Here is an 18926-nt window from a genome sequence, read left to right on the forward strand (position 1 = left end):
ATAATTATTTATACAGGGTGTCCAAGAAAAATTATTTTGAATTAAATTAATTGACACAAAAAGAAGAATGTATTCAATGTATTTAACTCAAAATAGATTCTACTACTGACAGAAAACAGAGAAAAATGTTTCTTTGACAAATAAATATTGTTTTTCGCTTAAATTCAATATTCAACCTACCAAAAGGCAGATGGGTGGCAGCTTGAACATTGAAATTAAGCGAAAAGCAATGTTTATTTATCAAAAAACATTTTTTTCTGTTTTGTGACAGCAGTAGAATGTATTTTATAAATTACATAAGTACATTCTTCTTTTTGTGTCAATTAATTTAATTAAAATATTTTTTTCTTAGACACCCTGTATAAATAATTATGTTAATGTTTATATTACTAAATAGAGAATTGAATTAGGCACCTTTCAAATGAGCTAGCACACGACCCCTATTCCCCGTTTAAAAATAAGGGGTGGGGGAAGTGGACGAGAGGGGGTTGACAAATGACAAATGTATGTAACGTAAAAATGTGTCCCACTTAGATCAAAAATCGATTTGTTTCGTCATTTCCTTAAAATTTAATAAATACCTACTGACAAATAACGAGATGGACTGTTTTCTTTGGCCCACTATGTATATATTGACACTTAAGTATTCACACAGCACCTGAGAAGCGCCAAGGTGTTTTAATTTGCATTATCTTTTCTATTTATTTTCGTGCGGACTTGTTCTCTTATGTATTCCTCAAACATATACTTGACAACATAAATTAGATACTAGCAATAATATATTTTATTTCCTTTCAAAAACAGACAAAATATGAGAAGATGCCTGAGTTGACATTCGAGAGAAGCCATGTGAATAATTATGAAGGCATAAATTATCACTGGGACATGATTTGAATCAGGAGTTTTTATATCATATGTTGTAATTATATGGGATTCCCAGCTGAATATTTCTCAGTTACATACTGGCCAAGACCCACACAGGGGCGGGTCTGCACAACTCCCTTCCATCTCGAATGGTTGTCCATGATACTTGGGTCAATGGATAGTCCCATTGTTCTTAAATCTGATCATATATATTTGTCCATCGGGGTTCTTGAGGATTCGTAAATCATTACATGTAACATCATGGACGTCATATGGATGTCTTATGGACATTCATATGACGTCCATGATGTTACATGTAATGATTTACGAATCCTCAAGAACCCCCATGAACAAATTACACCCAACATACAAATAAATGGTATCACCCTTCAGAGTTCCCAAAGCTAAGCTTCATATACCTGGACAGAGAGCTAAATAGTCAGCTAGAGCACTCACAAGAAATTAGAAGACGCATTGAAATAGAAAGGTCTGGTTTCATGAACATGCATAAAATGGTCTGTAACCCCAAGCTATCAATCACAATAAGAATGAGAACACTAAAGTGTTATGTGTGGTCTCTATTAGTATGTATATGGATTTGAGACTCGAACATTAAAACAGTATCACGTTCAACAAACTGAATTCATTTGAAATGTAGCTGTACCGCCGAATGCTAAGAATAAGCATAGAGTATGCATAAGAATAATCAAAATTAGAAAGACGTCATATCTAGGACACATAATGCGCCATAAGGAATTTGAACAGCTCCAGGTAATATTAGAAAGCAAAATAGAAGGTAAAAGAGGTATAGGAAGAAAGAAAAAATTCCTGGCTCCGAAACATCACAGATTAGACAACAGGGAATGACTTAATGTATTAAGCCCAGAACAGATAGAGATTTGCCATATTGGTCGCCTCAATAGAGAAGGCACTTATGAGGAGGAGTACCTACTGTTGCATCAAAGAAGTATTTTGCTATTAAGTAAAAGTCTGCTAAATAAAATGACAAGTTTAACTAAATGTTCCCTAACTCATGTGAGTTACAAAAACTATTACATGATGAAGATTAAGTTTCCTTGATACGTCAAAAATAGCATGTGCATTTGTGTTGTTAGAGCAGTTAAGAAAAAAAAAGTGGTTTAATATACTTACCGGCACCCAATCGTGCAAATATGGCAGATAAACTTTTCCATTTTGATCTACAAACATGGAAACTTTTATGGACATGTCGGAAGTCGGTTTAACATAGCAAATGGGAGCATTCTCTGGATGTGTGTCAATTAACCATATACAAATTGGAATATTATAAATATTGCCTTTGTAACGCACAGGAATTGTACCAGTTAAGTTAATGAGATCCATTCTTGTGCCATCGTTGAAGGCTAAAAAAATGTAATGTTTAAATTATAAGGATATCTTCATCATTAATAATTTTATAAAGGTTGAAACGGTGCCGAAACCATTAATGTTTAACTTTTATTTTTTTGGTTTTATGAGTACGCCCTTGGTATTCGATACATTTATCGTTCCCAGTATGGCAGATACATATAATGTTTTTTCGTTGAGGGACTGTCGAGTTAGATCATCTGTGGTTCTTTCCGTTTCTCAGGACATCGAATATTGTGCTGTTTATCGAACTTATGTTCTCTGAAATTTGGCGTAGATATCATAAGTAAATACCTCAAATTATTTATTATATTCTACAGAGGATGCGGTGTTAACTTCAAAGAGCTATTTCGTGAGAAGGTGCCAGGATGTCGCTGAAATGTTTATCTTATAGAGACTAAGTGGTTCTGAGTTCTTTATGTAAAATAACAAGTTCGCACGTGCAATATTGCCAACGTTGCGAAAAAGCTTGGGAAAATATTGAGCTGAGATATAGCTATCAGAATTTCGTTTGGTTTAATCCTATTTGCGAGAGAAAGAGTTACTGTCTTTGAAGGCGTGCGTGGTTGAAATTTGCTTAAATCTTTTCTATTCGTTTTGAAATGAAGAGTGGAAATTGGCGAATTTCTTGATTAATAAAACCAGACATTGTTGAGTAGGATAGAAGGATGGGGAGATGGAATGAGTTTTGGGTTGTGAGGGAGTTCTGGAGATATTCGAGATCAGTTCTGAGAGTCTAGAGTCTAGAGTAAGAAGCTGGTGCCTTTCCGTCAGCAGGCTCTTTGCCTTGCTGACGAAGAGCCGAAGTAGGCTTAAGTGGCTGCTGTGGTCGTAGAGAATGTAATTTCTCGACCGTATTTTGTATTTCTAGTGATGGATTAAACTGATCATTGGTTTCCTTTTGTCGAAAAGTTTTTCGTTTTTTTTAATAAGTTTAATCAATAATAATAGTATCCAAGTGTTGCATACAATAAACGAACAATGGAATTTCATCTCTAATATAATTAATAGCTGTACTTTATCTGTCAAAATGAGTGTCGTTATGTGCCGTGACAACAAATGGGCCATAACATCAGGACAATGTTTAACACCTTAACTGCCGCATGCATGGACTATGGATCACCCACGGATAAAGAACACAACAAGGTACTTGCGCTATTTTTAATTGTTGAACTCTTACGTTTTCTCACCAATCGGTAAAATGGTTAGACTTTTTTTTAACAACTTTGCTAAATTTTTATTTGTTTCAATAAAGTAAGAATTGTGTTTAATTATTAGATTTTCTGTACCAATCTCTATCCTTATAAAGTAATCACGCATGAAAGTAGCCTATGGTAAGTACAGATATTTCAAGTAACCGGCCTTTTTAGTTTTATATATATCATCTGGTTCCGCTTGAGCCACTTCCTCGCTTCAAACAATAAAGAAAGGAAAAGCGGTAGGGCCAGATGATATTCCTGGGGAAGTATGGAGAGCATTGGGAGAGACAGGAACAAGGTGGCTAGCAGGTCTATTTAATAGAATTATGGAAGTTGGACAAATGCCAGACGAATGGAGAAGCAGTATACTGGTACCTGTTTACAAAAACGAGGGAGATATACAACAATGTACAAACTACAGGGCTATAAAACTGCTTAGCCACACCATGAAAATATGGGAAAGAGTAATTGATAGACGGATACGTGAAGAGACCGAAATATCCGAGAATCAATTTGGCTTTATGCAGGGTAGATCAACAACAGATGCAATTTTCATTATAAGGCAGTTGATGGAAAAATACAGGAGTAAAGAAACAAACGCTCATATGGTATTCATTGATCTTGAGAAAGCATATGATAGAGTTCCTCGAGAGATTCTGTGGTGGGCACTCAATAAGGAAGGAGTCCCTGGTGAATATGTAAAGATTGTGAGGGATATGTATGAGGGAGTAACGACTAGTGTTAGGACAGGTGTGGGAGAGACTGATAAATTTCATGTGAAAGTAGGATTGCACCAAGGCTCTGTGCTTAGTCCGTATTTATTCTCATTAGTTTTGGACCAGATAACAGCGAAACTACAGGGTAACATTCCATGGTGCTTAATGTATGCTGATGATGTCGTGTTAGTAGGAAATAGTGAAAGAGACTTAGAACAAAAACTGGAACAGTGGAGACAAACTCTGGAGGAAAAAGGTTTAAAACTTAGTAGGACAAAAACAGAGTATTTGGAATGTTCATTTAAAGATGGAGCTACTACAAATAAAATGGTATCTTTGGATGGTGAAATGATTGTGAAAAGCAATAGTTTTAAGTACCTAGGATCGGTATTACAGAGTAATGGAGAAATAGATGGATATGCATGCAGTAGAATTAGGACTGGATGGATGAAGTGGAAAGAAGCGAATGGTGTATTGTGTGACAGAAAAATTCCAATGAAGCTGAAGGGAAAATTCTATAAAACAGCCATAAGACCGGCTATGATGTACGGAACTGAATGTTGGGCAGTGAAAAAGAAAGAGAAACAACGAATGCATGTGGCGGAAATGAGAATGCTTAGATGGATGAGTGGAGTGACAAAGAAGGATAAAATTAGAAATGAGTATATTAGGGGAAGTCTAGGTGTGGCACCAATTGATGCCAAAATGAGAGATCATAGGTTAACATGGTTTGGTCATGTTCAACGTCGAGACGTTAATCACCCAATACGAAGAATAGCCGAAGGGCAGATTCCTGGAAGGAGTAGGAGAGGAAGACCAAAGAAGACCTGGGGAGACGATAAGGCAGGACATGTTGGTAAAGGGGATTAACATTGATATGACCCAAGATAGAATTGTGTGGAGAAATGCAATTAGGGAAGCCGACCCCGCATAGGGATAAGGCAAAGAGAGAATGAATGATGGCCTTTTTAGTTTTATATTTTTTTTATAAGTAAGCATATAATCATATCTTCTTTTTTTAATTATGGCGCCCCCCGAGCATTTGAGTTTCAATTTTATTTAACATCTATTAAGAATCCACACCCCTAGGTCTCTGAAGACTTAGAGCTACCGAGGTACATCAAAAAGTTAAATAGCACCAAGTATATTTTTATATTTTGTTTAATTTGGCATTTAACGTATTAATAATAATGGTGTTATACTAACGGCTTCCATTCGTGGGACTATTATACAAATGGCGCCCTGGTGCCCATTCGCTAGTGTAACAAGGTTATGAAATTGTTTTCTTGTGACATGTCAAAGTTAAATATTATGTTTATATGGGATTAAACCACCATTAAGTTCAGTATCCAAGTACTGATTCAGGGATGCAAAGATATAAATAAAAATGTGTACATTAGTGCAATCGATTTTGAAAAGGCTTTTGACAAGCTCAAACATAACGAAATGTTAGAAATATTGAAAACAGCTGGGCTGGACGATAAAGGTTTACGAATAATTACAAATCTTTACTGGCATCAAGTGGCAAGAATAAAAGTTGAACAAGAACTGTCAGATAAAATAAATATAAAAAGAAGAGTAATACAAGGCTGTATACTATCTCCTTTATAATTGTATTTAGAGGAAATATTTAAGGAAGCCTTAATGGAGACAACAGAAGATATTATTGTGAATGGTAAACAATATTAGATATGCCGATGATACGTTGTGCTGGCTAATTGTGGAGAAGACCTTCAAAATCTAATAAACAAAATAAAACAAACCTGTGAGCAGTATGGATTAAAACTAAACATTAAAATACTAAATACATTATAGTTAGCAAACGAAATTTTATATAGGATGACAGTATAAAAGTCAATACTGTACTGGACAGAGTAGAGAAACTTCTTTTATCTCTGCAGTAATATCAATGAGAGCTGGGATCCAACCCTAGAAACTAAAAACCGAATAAAACGAGCCCAATCTACTTTTGTAAAAACGGGGAACATACTTTACAGTTACGATTTTATTATTGACCTTCACATTCGAATGATATATTGCTATATATTTCCAGTGCTACTGTATGGAGTCGAAGCGTGGACTCGTAGGCTGAGTTAGAAATGAGGAGGTCCTTAGATAGCGGAACCAAACAAGACAACTGATCAATATAATGAAGAGACGTTGGAATACTTCGGTAACATTATAAGCCACTCTGAAAATAAGAACTTTTGGATCTGATGATTCAGGGAAAGATTCTAGGTTCTGGTAGAAGAATAACATTATAGCTGAAAAAAAGACAATGGTACAGAAAATCGTCTACATCAGTATGTGCTATTCAAAAATGTGTTAATGGCACGGTAATAACATGAGAAACATGTAAAGGTTCATATTTTTTGACAAACCTCGAATATGACTAAAATAATTTGAAAACCTTTGGCTACATTTTAACTTTTAGTCTAAGAACTTTTAATGAAGAATACCTTTTTTCCTGTCATATCTCAGTGCATTAAAAAGTTTATTAAAGTGAAGTAGTAACTTACTGTAGACACTCTGTTCTGGATGTAAACCTCTGTATTGTGTGGTGATGTTGATTATTTCTCTATAAGCTACATCAGGATTGTGATACTGAAAAAAAAAATTAATGTTATTTCTAAAAATGTAAGTAACTATCCTATAAGTTTGTAGCTAGCATATACTAGCAGCACCAGATCCCGTAATGTTAAGAGGGAGGACCGATCAGCCCTCTCTATATCGGCCATCTACTATACATTATATACCATTTTACCCTACCAGCCTACTGGGAAAGGTCCCGGTAAAATATATTTCTATAATTCATTTATTGTAATTTTAAAAAATGTATAATTATCTATTTGAAAAAAAATTGACTGTTTTTATAATAATATGTATTTATATATAATTAAAAAAAATTAAATCCAGTTCCAATGGAAAACTATATTATTATAAACATTAAAAAATTAGACAAGAATGACAAACAAATAATTTATCAATTTATCATATTCCATTCGATCTTAAATTTGTATTAAAATAATAATATAGAGGGTATATCCTATCATATATAAAATAATTTGAACAAGTATGTATACCTTTTTCTTCAGATACACCATTAATTTTGATGTCGCCATAATTATTACTAAAAATATAGGATGAATAACCAGTCTGAATAAAACTTCATCACTATCACCTCCTTGTATTTTTTATTTAAATGTTTCTTATCTCGATAATAAGTATATTTTATTTGAATTATAATTACACACATGTCAACTATGATAATAAAAAGAGATGTTTATATGTAATCTACATTTTAAACCATCTGATTTTTTTGGTAATAAAATTTTATGTATTAGTCATTTTGATATGGAAAAATTAGTGATTTGAGTGAAGTGTATTGGTCTCTTCTTATAATGTGTAATAATTTTTATGGTTAAACACATTTATTTCAACAAAGACATGTGTTTCATAAGGATTTTCTTTTTAATTTACTAAGTATGTATATAATAATAATTTAACGAACAGGGTCTAGAGAAGACAGACACTCGACAGGTAAGGAGAGAAGGTTATTTTATAATGAAATAAGGTAAGGATAAGAAGAAATGGTGTAGAAGACATTATAAGGCACATAGCCAAAATTAAATGGAAGTGGGAAGGACACGTTGCTAGAATGAGAGATGATAGGTGGACCAAAAAAATCTCGGAGTGGAGACCGAGAGCGGATAGACGAAACCCTGGAAGACCACCCACAAGATGGACTGACGACATAAAGAGGATTTGTACCAACTGGATTGCAGCAGCGCAGGATAGATCTGAATGGAAGTTTTTCGGGGAGGCCTATGTTCAGCAGTGGACGACTATGGACTGCTGCTGCTGCTGATGATGATAAAGGTAAGGATATCTTGAGGCATGCCTAGACCCACGAAGGCAACTGATAATGATAATAATTTACTTAAAAAGGTAATTTTCATGTGAAATCCAAAAACTAGTTCTTCGACATTAGTTAGCTAATCTACACACCTAAAAATTTTACAGCAATCATTTGATATTATAACTTAAAGCTACGATCAACTTTATTTTTAATTGACCATTTTGTATATTATTGTATTTTTAGATTCTGTGTACATCTTTAGATAAATTTTGTATCTTTTTAGTTGCTAATCTATTATAGGTATCATGATATCTGTCAGAACACTAGTTAAGAATAATGTGGTTAGTGTATTTTGTGAAAAATCTGCCACTCTCTCTTTTATACTTTCCTTCAAGTAGCTTTTTGAATGATCTCTTTGCTTAACAACTGGATAATGCCTTCCAGTAACAAATTAAAAAGCCCTGTGGATAAAGGGTCTCCCTCTCTGCCTTTATTTATTTAGTTTATTTGCTTATTTGCCTCATTTTTTACCTATTTTATTCGTTTTTAACTGTTGCTGTATTGTTTGTTAAAAGAAGTCACTATGTAGGGCACCATATCATGAAGGGTATATCTGAAGCTTGTGAAATACTTTTTGATAGTACATATCTGGACCTCGGAGATAAACTACACTATGTCATTTAGAGCAACTGTGTTTAGCGTGTGTTTGCAACAAAGTTTAGAGCACTTAAGATGTTAATAAAAATCTGATATATCCCACAACGAACAACGAGCTTTATCAACTCTATAAGGAAACACCCCTGTCAGACTTCATTAGAATACAAAGATTGCAATGGGCCGGGCATGTGATAATAATGGGAGAGGATAGGCTACCAAAAAGAGCACTGAATGCTAGAATGCAGGGAAAGAGACTGGTTGGAAAGCAAAGAAAGTGCTGGGAAGACACAGTAAACAGCGATGCACAAGCCCTTTTAGGAGTCCGTGTATGGAGAAGAGCAGCCACAGACAAGCAAGGGTGGAGGCAAAAAATAAAGGAGGCAAGGCTCAATTTGGGCTGTAGTGAAGTAGAAGAAGATATCCCATAATTGGTTGAAAGACAATATGACCATATTTTAATGATAATAATATAAACAATTTGTATAATCCAACTAATAAAAGAAGTCGACTAAAGAAACTTATTCAAAACAACACCATGTCGACATAGTGTAGTGTTACGCGATTGACTCTACTATTTTATTTATTTATATCTTTAGCTAATTATAGATATATTTATATCTTTAACTAACGGTCGTATAATGGTCCTGGTCGCTCCGGTATCCACCAACAATGTATACTTTTTACCATTTATTTCTCCATGTACATATACATTATCTTCACGACATTTCAAAGAAGCTATTAGTATTAGATGGTCTTTAGAGGAGTTCTGAGTCGAGGCTGCCCCCCTAAGGTCTGTGCGTTCTCTTATTTCCTGCTGGCGAGTTTCTTGATTTGCGTTCTTCCTTAAACTCCGTGCGTACCCCTTTTCACCACAATTGCAGCAATTCATGGTCTTTGTTTTCTTCGATGTAAAGCCTTTCACCATATTTACCAGCTGGTCAAGTTTGTCTTCATCCTCTTCTTCTTTCACAGTTCGAACTGCACTGTACTCACCAGAGGCCTGCGTAGCTGATTCGAACTCGAGGGCCGCGGACAATACATCGACCAGCGTCTTGTGACGAGCTAATCGCAGTGTTCTCTGCATTTCAACATCACGAAGACCATCCATAAATGTTTGAACAGCCAATATTTCCATCATGTCTTCGGGAGCTGTTGGATATGCATATCGTACCAACCTGGCAATATCTAGCTCATATTCTTGAAGAGCTTCATCTTTCTTTTGTCGTCGGTTTTTAAGCTGCGCCTGATAGACATACTCCAAATGTTCGTGCCCATAACGCATGTTTAGTCTCTTCATGAGTTGTTCAAAATCATTCGTCTCCTCTACAGCTATGGTCTGGAGTACATCCAAAGCCTCTCCTCGAAGAGCAATAACCAGATTTACAGCTTTGTCTTTTTCAGACCATCCGTTCGCTCTTGAAACTGTTTCAAACTGTTCCTTATAACTGTTCCATGACGACTTTCCGTCGAAATTTGGCACCTTAACACGAGCAAGACTCACACTCCCTTCAACTATCGACTGTGGCTCCAATTTGTATTTGGTTTCATCATTTTTAATGTCTGTTAAGATGGGTTCCATACCTTTGTCTACTTTTTCCGTTTCCTCTATTTTCTTTTCTATTTCCTTGATCTTTTCTTCAAAAGTAGATTTTATGGACGATATCTTGTCGTCAAAATCCGAAGTGACTTTAGAGATCTCGTTAGTCATTTTGCTGTCAAGGGATGAAATATCACCCGAAACTTTCGAAATTTCACTAGAAACTTTGTTCTTTAACGATATAATGTCTGTCGAAATTTTCAAAACATCCGAGGAAACTTGGGAGATTTCACCAGAAACTTTTTTTTCTAACGATGTAATGTCTGTCGAAACTTTAGAAACATCGGAGGAAACTTTCGAAACATCCGAGGAAACTTTCGAAACATCCGAGGAAACTTGGGAGATTTCACTAGAAACTTTGTTCTCTAACAATGTAATGTCTGTCGAAACTTGGGAGATTTCACTAGAAACTTTGCTCTCTAACGATGTTATTGACGAAATTAAAGCAGCATGCTTGTCTTCAAACAAGTAGGTTTCTGGATCTTTATCCTCTTCCTGAAGAGCGTTCTTTAGACGTTCGACCAGATCAGCCTTTTTTCCAGTAGAACTCAGGTCCCTTTCTTCCAATTCAAGTCTCTGGTCTGCAATTTTTAGCTTACACAAGGTAGACATGATCACACACTTTATTTATTACGATTTATATTTTATTTATTTTTAAAGTATCCTCACTTCTGCACCATTTGTTACGCGATTGACTCTACTATTTTATTTATTTATATCTTTAGGCACTAAGTTTAATTTAAATAAAGGAAGACTTACTTATATTATTTTATTTACATCACTTATTTATTTTAATAATTACAAATAACACCAACTAACACATCTAATTTATTTACAAACTCAAATTTATGATTTAATTAACTAAACATAATAATTACGATAACTAATAAATACATTTCACTAAATCCGATTCGAATACAATTATATCACGCGTCGCGGCTCGTTCATTGACTGATGCCTGTGCTCGAATTCCTGTTCTTAAATACTCTGACAGCGGTCGTCTCGAATCGCCGTGGAAGGTCTGGCCTTTACTCGTAACGCCGAGAAGATTCAAGAATAACTAGGCCGGGTTGTGAGGCGTCACAGTAGTTTACCTCTGAGGTCCAGATATTTCCTTTCCTTCTATCTACATAATATGTATGTAAATAGAAGGATACAAGAATATTATTCTTTTCATTTTTCTTATTTGATCCTTGTAATCCTATTTGTTAGTGTTAATTGTCTTCTGATATTTGAAGGCACTCTTTACTGAAATATACTACAAACTTTTGTTACTAAAATAAGCTCAAGAGACATATGATCAGTGGGTGTGTCATGTCTTTGCAGCTTGCGATGGGTTAGAAATTAATTTCAAACCAATGACTAGCTATCACAACATGACAACCCACCAATAAGTGTGACCTCAATCTTATCTTGGGAACGAATGTAGTACAGTTTTTCAATGAATTTTTAGGATGTATTAGCAAGGCTTTAGTTGAAGAAATAATAAATAATAATGAAAAGTAAGTCTCAGTTTGCTGTACAATCAGCATACTACATCCATAACAAAATTCAAATTTTTGTTTCTTTTTGTAGACCTCATTTCAGATTGCAAAAAGGGATAATCTGAGATATGAGCAATCCTTTTCCAGCCAACCACTTTAACATTCAAGGATCATCATTGCTGTGATTAGTTCATATATACAAGAAGGGCACAGCTTATTTGCAATTCCTAAAGAAATAAACCTTTTAGCAGCTTTGAACTTTTATGGTACTGGGAGCTATCAATTATCCTCTGGACAAGGATACAATTTTGCTTTAAGTCAACCAAGCATGAGTTGTTGCATTGACGAAGATACTGAAATAATTCATAATAAGGTAAATGTACTAGTAGTTGACATTATAAGAAGAAAAAAAACCATTATTTAGCCTCAAACCGATGTGGTTGAACTTTACTAAAAAATATATGTATATTCAGGTAATCTAATCCTTCCTGAATATTTAACAAATAAATTTTTAGACAATTGTGCTTTCTAAATATTTTTTATAAATTTTACAAAAATTGTTGCAAAAGTGTCAGTAGTTGACACAACAAAATGAAAAAAAATTAGTAGTAGACACGTCGAAGGTTTAGTAATTGACACTTAAATATGTATTGAGAACTTTATTAAGAATATGTAATTATAAGAGATGAACTTTATTAATGTTATGTAATTATAGTATAATAAAATATTTAAATTCAGAAATTCAACCATCTACATCTACTGAATCTGGAAACTGATACTTTATTCTTTCTCCTGAAATGAGTATCTGAGGTTGGGGCAACCTTTTTATGATTTGATGAAATGTTACTACACTTACATCTTTATCATTAATTCGAAATGAAGTTTTGCTGTCATCACAATAATTCATACCCACAACTTCAGCTTCACAATTATTGAAATTTTTTTGTATTACACATACAAACTTATAGTCTCTTTTCTTTCCAGGGAATTTTGCAAGTACATAATCCCCCTCCATATAATTTACATGATCACTATTATCTTTATCACTGCAATCACCTGTTTCAAAAGATATATCATCAAGACTGCTACCAGATTCATTATCATCACTTGATGATGATTCTTCCTTTTTGTTAGTAACTTTATTTTTTTTCTTAATCAATTTCGGTTTCTGATTTTTAGCAAAGTTTTTTTCTTCTCTTTTCTTTTGCCTCTCTTCTGCTCTTTTCTTTTTTTCTTCAAGTAGCTTGATCTTCTTATTTTCTTTATTTTCGTGATAAGTTTGCCATTCTTTTGAACTAGCCACTGAAGGCACTTTTTCCAGTCTTCTTTTTTTTACTGAGGATACTCTGGGTTCAGGCCAAAACAGTATTCGTTTAAAAGGAGAGGGTATAATTTCATTTGATGTAGAAGGAGTAGGTAATTCTTCCATTGCTGAAGAAGGAACTTGTGATTGTGTTGATGAAGAAGCACAAGTTGGACTAGTGTGACCTTCCAAAATATCCGAAATATTTATATCTCTTTCAGCCTCAGATTGGTTTAATAACTCACCTATTTCATACTGTTCTTCGGCTGGTTTATCACCTTCAACATTAGGGTTGTCTTCATCATTTGGTATGTCCTCAATATAAGTGGCATCGTCCATAATGTTGTCTTCATCATCTGGTTCTTTGGCACCTTGTTTCACTTTCAAATTGTTTATTTCTTCTTCTAAAAGACTGTATTTTATGCAAATGTTTTTGTAAAAGTGAAAAAGAGATAAATCTTCATTGTCATTGTTCCATTCTAGGCTTATTTTGAAAAGAGCTAGTTTTTCTTTATCAATATGTTTCTCTATAAAGTTTTTCCCTTGTTCCATTTCCTGTAGTTCCTGTATTTTCTTTGAAATGTCTATTTTCTCATTGTGAAACCTAATCGCACCAACATCCCAGGGAACCAAGCGACATTTTCGAAAAAACCATTTTTTAAAATTGATGGCATTAATCTTTCCTCTAGAACTTTTTTCAAAAGAGGACAGAAGTGAATTTTCCTTAAAATTGGGAAAGCCTTATTCTCAATCCGCCACTGGTGTACTGCATTTTTCCAACCCCCTTTCAAAGAACGAAATACAGCCACATCCATTGGTTGAAGCAACTGTGTTGCATTTGGATGAAGGGCTACCAATATAATACCATGTTCAGCGCAAAATCTACTAGTGTGTAATGTTAAATGGGATGAATGTCCATCAATGAATAGAAATACAGGGCGAGAGATTTTGCTTAGTGTCAACCACTTATCAAAAATATTTGTAATGAACTCATAAAAAGTAGCTCCTGTCATCCATCCACTTTCTGACCTACCAATACCCCATTCTTCAGGAACACTAAGTGCCAGTTCTTTTGGAATTCTCTCATATTTAAATATGACCATTGGTGGTGCTAGTTTACCAGCAACATTACCTGTTATAAGTACTGTTAGGCATTCTTTCTCATCGGGATTAACTTGTTGGTAAACAGTTTTGTCACCCTTTCTTGCCAATACTTTGTTTCCTTTGGGGTTAAGGAAAAATGCACTTTCATCTGCATTAAATACTCGATTTGGGTCATTAAGAATCTCTTCATAGTTGTTCTCTCTAAAATAATTATAAACTTCTCTGAACCATTTTTGAATGTGTTCTTTTGTTACCGCTGACCTTGTGGATGTTAGATTTTGAGCAACTCTGTTACTTATTTCGGGATTTCTTTTTAAGAATCCAGTAAACCATGTTCTTCCTGGCTTGTCATCTTTAAAGGGATTCTGTTTATTCAATTCCTTCATAAGCACCTGAAACAAGAAGAAAACTAAAAATTTTCTTCTTTGAAATAATATTAAAACTTTTAGTACCTGAACACTGCTCATAAGCTGCTGTTGTTGTATAGGAAAACCGGCTCTGGATACATGAGTAATCCACTTCACTAAAATCTTCTCCTGATCTTCCTTCAGGTATGGTTCTGGGCCCATTTTTCTTTTGCGTGGAGTTTTGCCTTTTGACTTGTACAACAAAGTCACTCTGGGTATACCATACTTCTTTGCTGTTGTTGAAACTGGCTTTCCACATAGTATTTCCTCGATAGCTTTCTCCATAGCTTCTTCTGTATATCGGAACATTTGTCCTTTTATGGGAGGCATGTTTTTAACTGAAAATTTTTGTTTTAGTAGTTGACATCCAAAGTGTTCCAGTAGTTGACATAGTGTCAACTACTAGATAGGGTGGATACATTAACGTGATATTTAAAATATAAGTATACACATTATATACAATGAAAATCACAATAAAATATTATGTTTTTACAGTCTCAGTATAAAATGGTTAGTAGTTGACACCTATGTCAACTACTAGTATTGTTGTGTATTTGTGTGTTAGTAATTGACACCAAGCCTAAATTTTGTTTTGAGAATAAAACACACTTAAAACATTAGCAAGGTGTTACCTTAATATTCATATAACATAGTGATATCGATACATTTTTGGCAAAGTAACGTAAGTGACATTTTTGGCGAATCATGTTTTTCCATTAAACAAACGCTCTTATTGTTTAGAAGGTACTGCCGGAGTGTTGTAAGCCTAGACATATTATGTTTGAATTAATTCTAGGCTTACTACACTTTGGCAGTACCTTGTAAACAATAATAGCTTTAGTTTAATGGAAAAACATAAAATATCACTTACGTTACTTTGCCAAAAATGTATCGATATAACTAAAACTAGTCATTCATAATTTAATCAATAAATAGATTTTTTTTAAACTTACCTTCTTAATACTTTTGTTTAGAAAACTTGTTGCCACTTGAAGTTCACACAACACTCTGACAAAAATTTGGTGGGAATTTTCTGTTTCAAGGTTAAATAATTCTATAGTTACAGAGAAGGTGTATAGATGACACTAGTTAACTATGATGGAAGTAATTATATTAAAAATAATTGGAAAAGCTTATTATTTATGTTTAAAATGGAAAATGTCAACTACTGGTACAGTGTCAAGTACTAGTGCATTTACCTTAACTTGATAAAAATTCTTTTTGGGATTTCGTGGTTCTTGGAGCAAAAGACATAATACAATGTTATCACCGAAAGAAGAAGACGAATATCAATAAACAACGAACAAAATTAAAATGAAATATTATTTTCAGCTAACCTAAAATCTCTTTTTCTTTCTCAATTTTTATGTTAAAAGTAGTTTAACCTGTTCACTGCCGGTGTAAAATTTGAATAGAACCTCGGTGACAACTAGTTAAAAACATAGTTGTCCACAAACCTGTACACCACACACCTATGAATTGGTCGGCACTTGGTGTACATAGTTAAGCACCCCACAGTGGTGTGACCGGCAGTGAGTGGGTTAAACACCATCAGCCTGCGACATTGCCATATTTAATTGAAAACTTTTTAACCCGGCAGTGGTCGCTATATGAGATTTTCTCTCACGGTTTATGAAAATTGAGCTCAACTTTTTTCTGGGAAATTCTATGTGCTGAGGTTCCTTCTAGTCTCCTATCTATCAATTCTCGACACTCTAATAGACTCGTCCTCTCAGATAGTGACTCAGTTGACATAGTATTACCAGATTGCTGAGTCAATGCGCTTCATGTGAGATTCTCTTATCGAGCGACCACCAGCGCCACCAACTGTGTAAAAAATTTATTTTATTTTCTCACTTAAAACCTGAAATAATGTAAAAAAAATTGTAATTATTGTCATCAACCAATTTTCCAGAGGATTCTTGTTATACTTGTGTGCTGTGCCGTAAATTGTGAAGATACGGAGATTGATTAATATTGGTTTAATTCTGATTATTTTTTTGTATTTCATCATATTATTATATATATTATGTTACATTATTATATTCTTATTATTAGTTAATAAAAAAAGTTTAAAATCTGCTTTAAAAATTTTATTTTGTAAAAAAAGGCAAAATTTGGATATATGAGAGAAAATCTCATGCGCGACCACTCGCATAATAATCTAGCTAGTGACCAATGCCGGGTTAAAGGATTAAGTAAACTAAAAAGTGGTCCTCTTTAGCACATTTGGTGCCCATGATGCACAAGTAGCATCACGAAGGTTTTATCAAAGGTGCCGATGACGCATAAGTGGAGTCAGTATTAGTGTGTTACTAACTGAACAATTTAAGTATGTGGTACCCACCAAATGGCGCTTGTTCAAGATGGGCATTGTGTTAATATGTGTTTATAAAATGTCAACATTTGTTGCCTAAAAATTTAAGAGGCAGTTAAAAGTTAAATTTTAGAGGCCTCTTAAATTTAATGGAAATATTACAGAATAATGCACTACTTAACCCTTTGACTGCGGGAACTGCATATTTGCGTAATTTCAGTAGTGCACAAGATGTGCGGGAAACACATATATATGCAACAGGGCTAACCGCTTCGCTGCGGTTAGCGATTATTTGCGTATAGACAAAATATAACGTAAACAAAATATAAAATATAATGTCATCAGATGGTTTCTGAATAAATGGGCGTGAACCGCCCACCTAAAGTGCCTCGAGCGGGATGAGGTTCCCGCAGTCAAAGGGTTAAGTATGCCAAAAGTCCTCTATTCAAATAGTGCCAAGATGTTTGTTACTTGATACTGGTAAACTGGATTAAATACTGGAGTAAATTACTTGATACTGGTAAACTGGAAGAAGTAAGAATCCTTGAATGATTCATCTATAGCCTTCAAATATTGTATTTATAATCAATTCTGAATATTTTTATTGGAGGAAAAGGAGACACATTTGATATTCTGTGGAATCACATTTAGTAACTTTATTTACCTACTTTTTTTATAACTATTGATTGATTGATTTTTACTTGTACTGCTTTGTTAAGTGGATATACTTATCATTGATGTAGTTTTAAGTAGAAATATTGTCTTTTTCTAGTTAAATATATCTAAATAATTTAGTTAACAATGTAACTACATTGCATTCCTTGCAGACATATTTATAAACAATAAAGGTGAAACACAGAATAACATTATTACACAGTTGAAAACACAAATATGAAGTCATTTATTTTAAATATAAATATGATATAAAACCTATAAACTTTTTGGGAGTAAAACAAACCTTGAACATAAATTTAAAACTTACAGCAGTTAGCCAAGTCCTAAGTCTCTCCGTATCTACCATTTTCTACGAATTAATTTCTTGCCAGCTAAAACTATCGAGATCTAGAGTTCTCGATAATTATAAAAGATCTTATCTTAATTTTAATTTTATAAATAAAGCTATAAAAAAATTAACTCCTACACACAATCACAAAAGAAAAGTGACATTTAAAAATTTGTAACTGTCAAATGTCATGAGTCATGAGGTCATAACGTGTTATCTTTGGTGTTATTCACAGTTATTCATAAAAAATGGTATTCACAAAATGCCGCCATTTTTAAATTTGTTACAAATTGAAATAAATATATTGTAAATGAATACAATACCATAAATTGTTTGCATGTAAACTAAATTCATTCTTAAAAAGTAGTGAGTATATTTATATTTTCTTTATTTCACTTGCCTACCTCTACCTATACTATTTTTGCAAATAACTTTTTTGGTAAATATATATTCGAAAGTAACATATAAAAATTGATCACCCTATGTATCCAACAGCGCTACAAGACTTGTAGGCCACTGCTTCCAAAAACTTTGTCCCTTACTTGCATTTCCATTTGCCTCCCTTGCATTTTTCTCTCCAATCTCTCGCGTCTAATTCTGACAAGTTTTGCTTTACTGCTTTCAACCATTTCTTCATTGGATGTCCTCTTTTCCCCCCACTACAGTATTGTTTTTTAACATTCCGGTTCTCTCTGGCATTCGTATAAGGAGCGTCATGCAAGCTCTTGGGCTCGTATTTTTGCTGTACCTAATTATTGTTTTTCCATACATCCCAATTCTTTATTTGTAGCTATTCAACAAAAAAATATTCTACGCCATCTGTATTCCTGCGAAGATTTTTCTGAGCAACTTTTTTCCCACATCTCGATATTACTTCTACTTTCTTTTCTTCCAGCTGGTTCATAGGTAATACGTTTCGCTCTCATTTCGCTATTGTCTATCTCGATAGACAAAACATCATCGGAATCTGAAGCTAGCGAGTTTAATGTAAGTTCCAATAAATAATTTTAGACAATAGATTGTATTTTAG

The 18926-nt window shown here is 33.9% G+C and overlaps 1 protein-coding gene across 2 annotated transcripts in view; it reads right to left on the reverse strand.

Annotated features, from left to right (window-relative positions):
- The window catches only part of LOC126892919 (tumor susceptibility gene 101 protein), a 42180-nt gene extending 24099 nt beyond the window's left edge, over positions 1-18081 (reverse strand). Inside the window, exons 1-3 of one of the 2 annotated variants that reach the window (XM_050662834.1) lie at positions 17876-18081; positions 6685-6769; positions 2017-2246 (exon numbers count right to left, since the gene is read on the reverse strand). In XM_050662834.1, coding sequence (XP_050518791.1) covers positions 2017-2246; positions 6685-6769; positions 17876-17914 — 354 coding nt within the window. In that variant the 5' untranslated portion in view covers positions 17915-18081. Of the gene's footprint in view, positions 1-2016; positions 2247-6684; positions 6770-7248; positions 7557-17875 lie in introns of those variants that run through there. The other variant, XM_050662835.1, reaches the window with a different exon arrangement.
- Positions 18082-18926: the final 845 nt, after the last annotated feature.

This window comes from Diabrotica virgifera, chromosome 9 (genome assembly GCF_917563875.1).
Source record: "Diabrotica virgifera virgifera chromosome 9, PGI_DIABVI_V3a".
In the NCBI taxonomy this organism is placed as follows: domain Eukaryota; kingdom Metazoa; phylum Arthropoda; class Insecta; order Coleoptera; family Chrysomelidae; genus Diabrotica; species Diabrotica virgifera.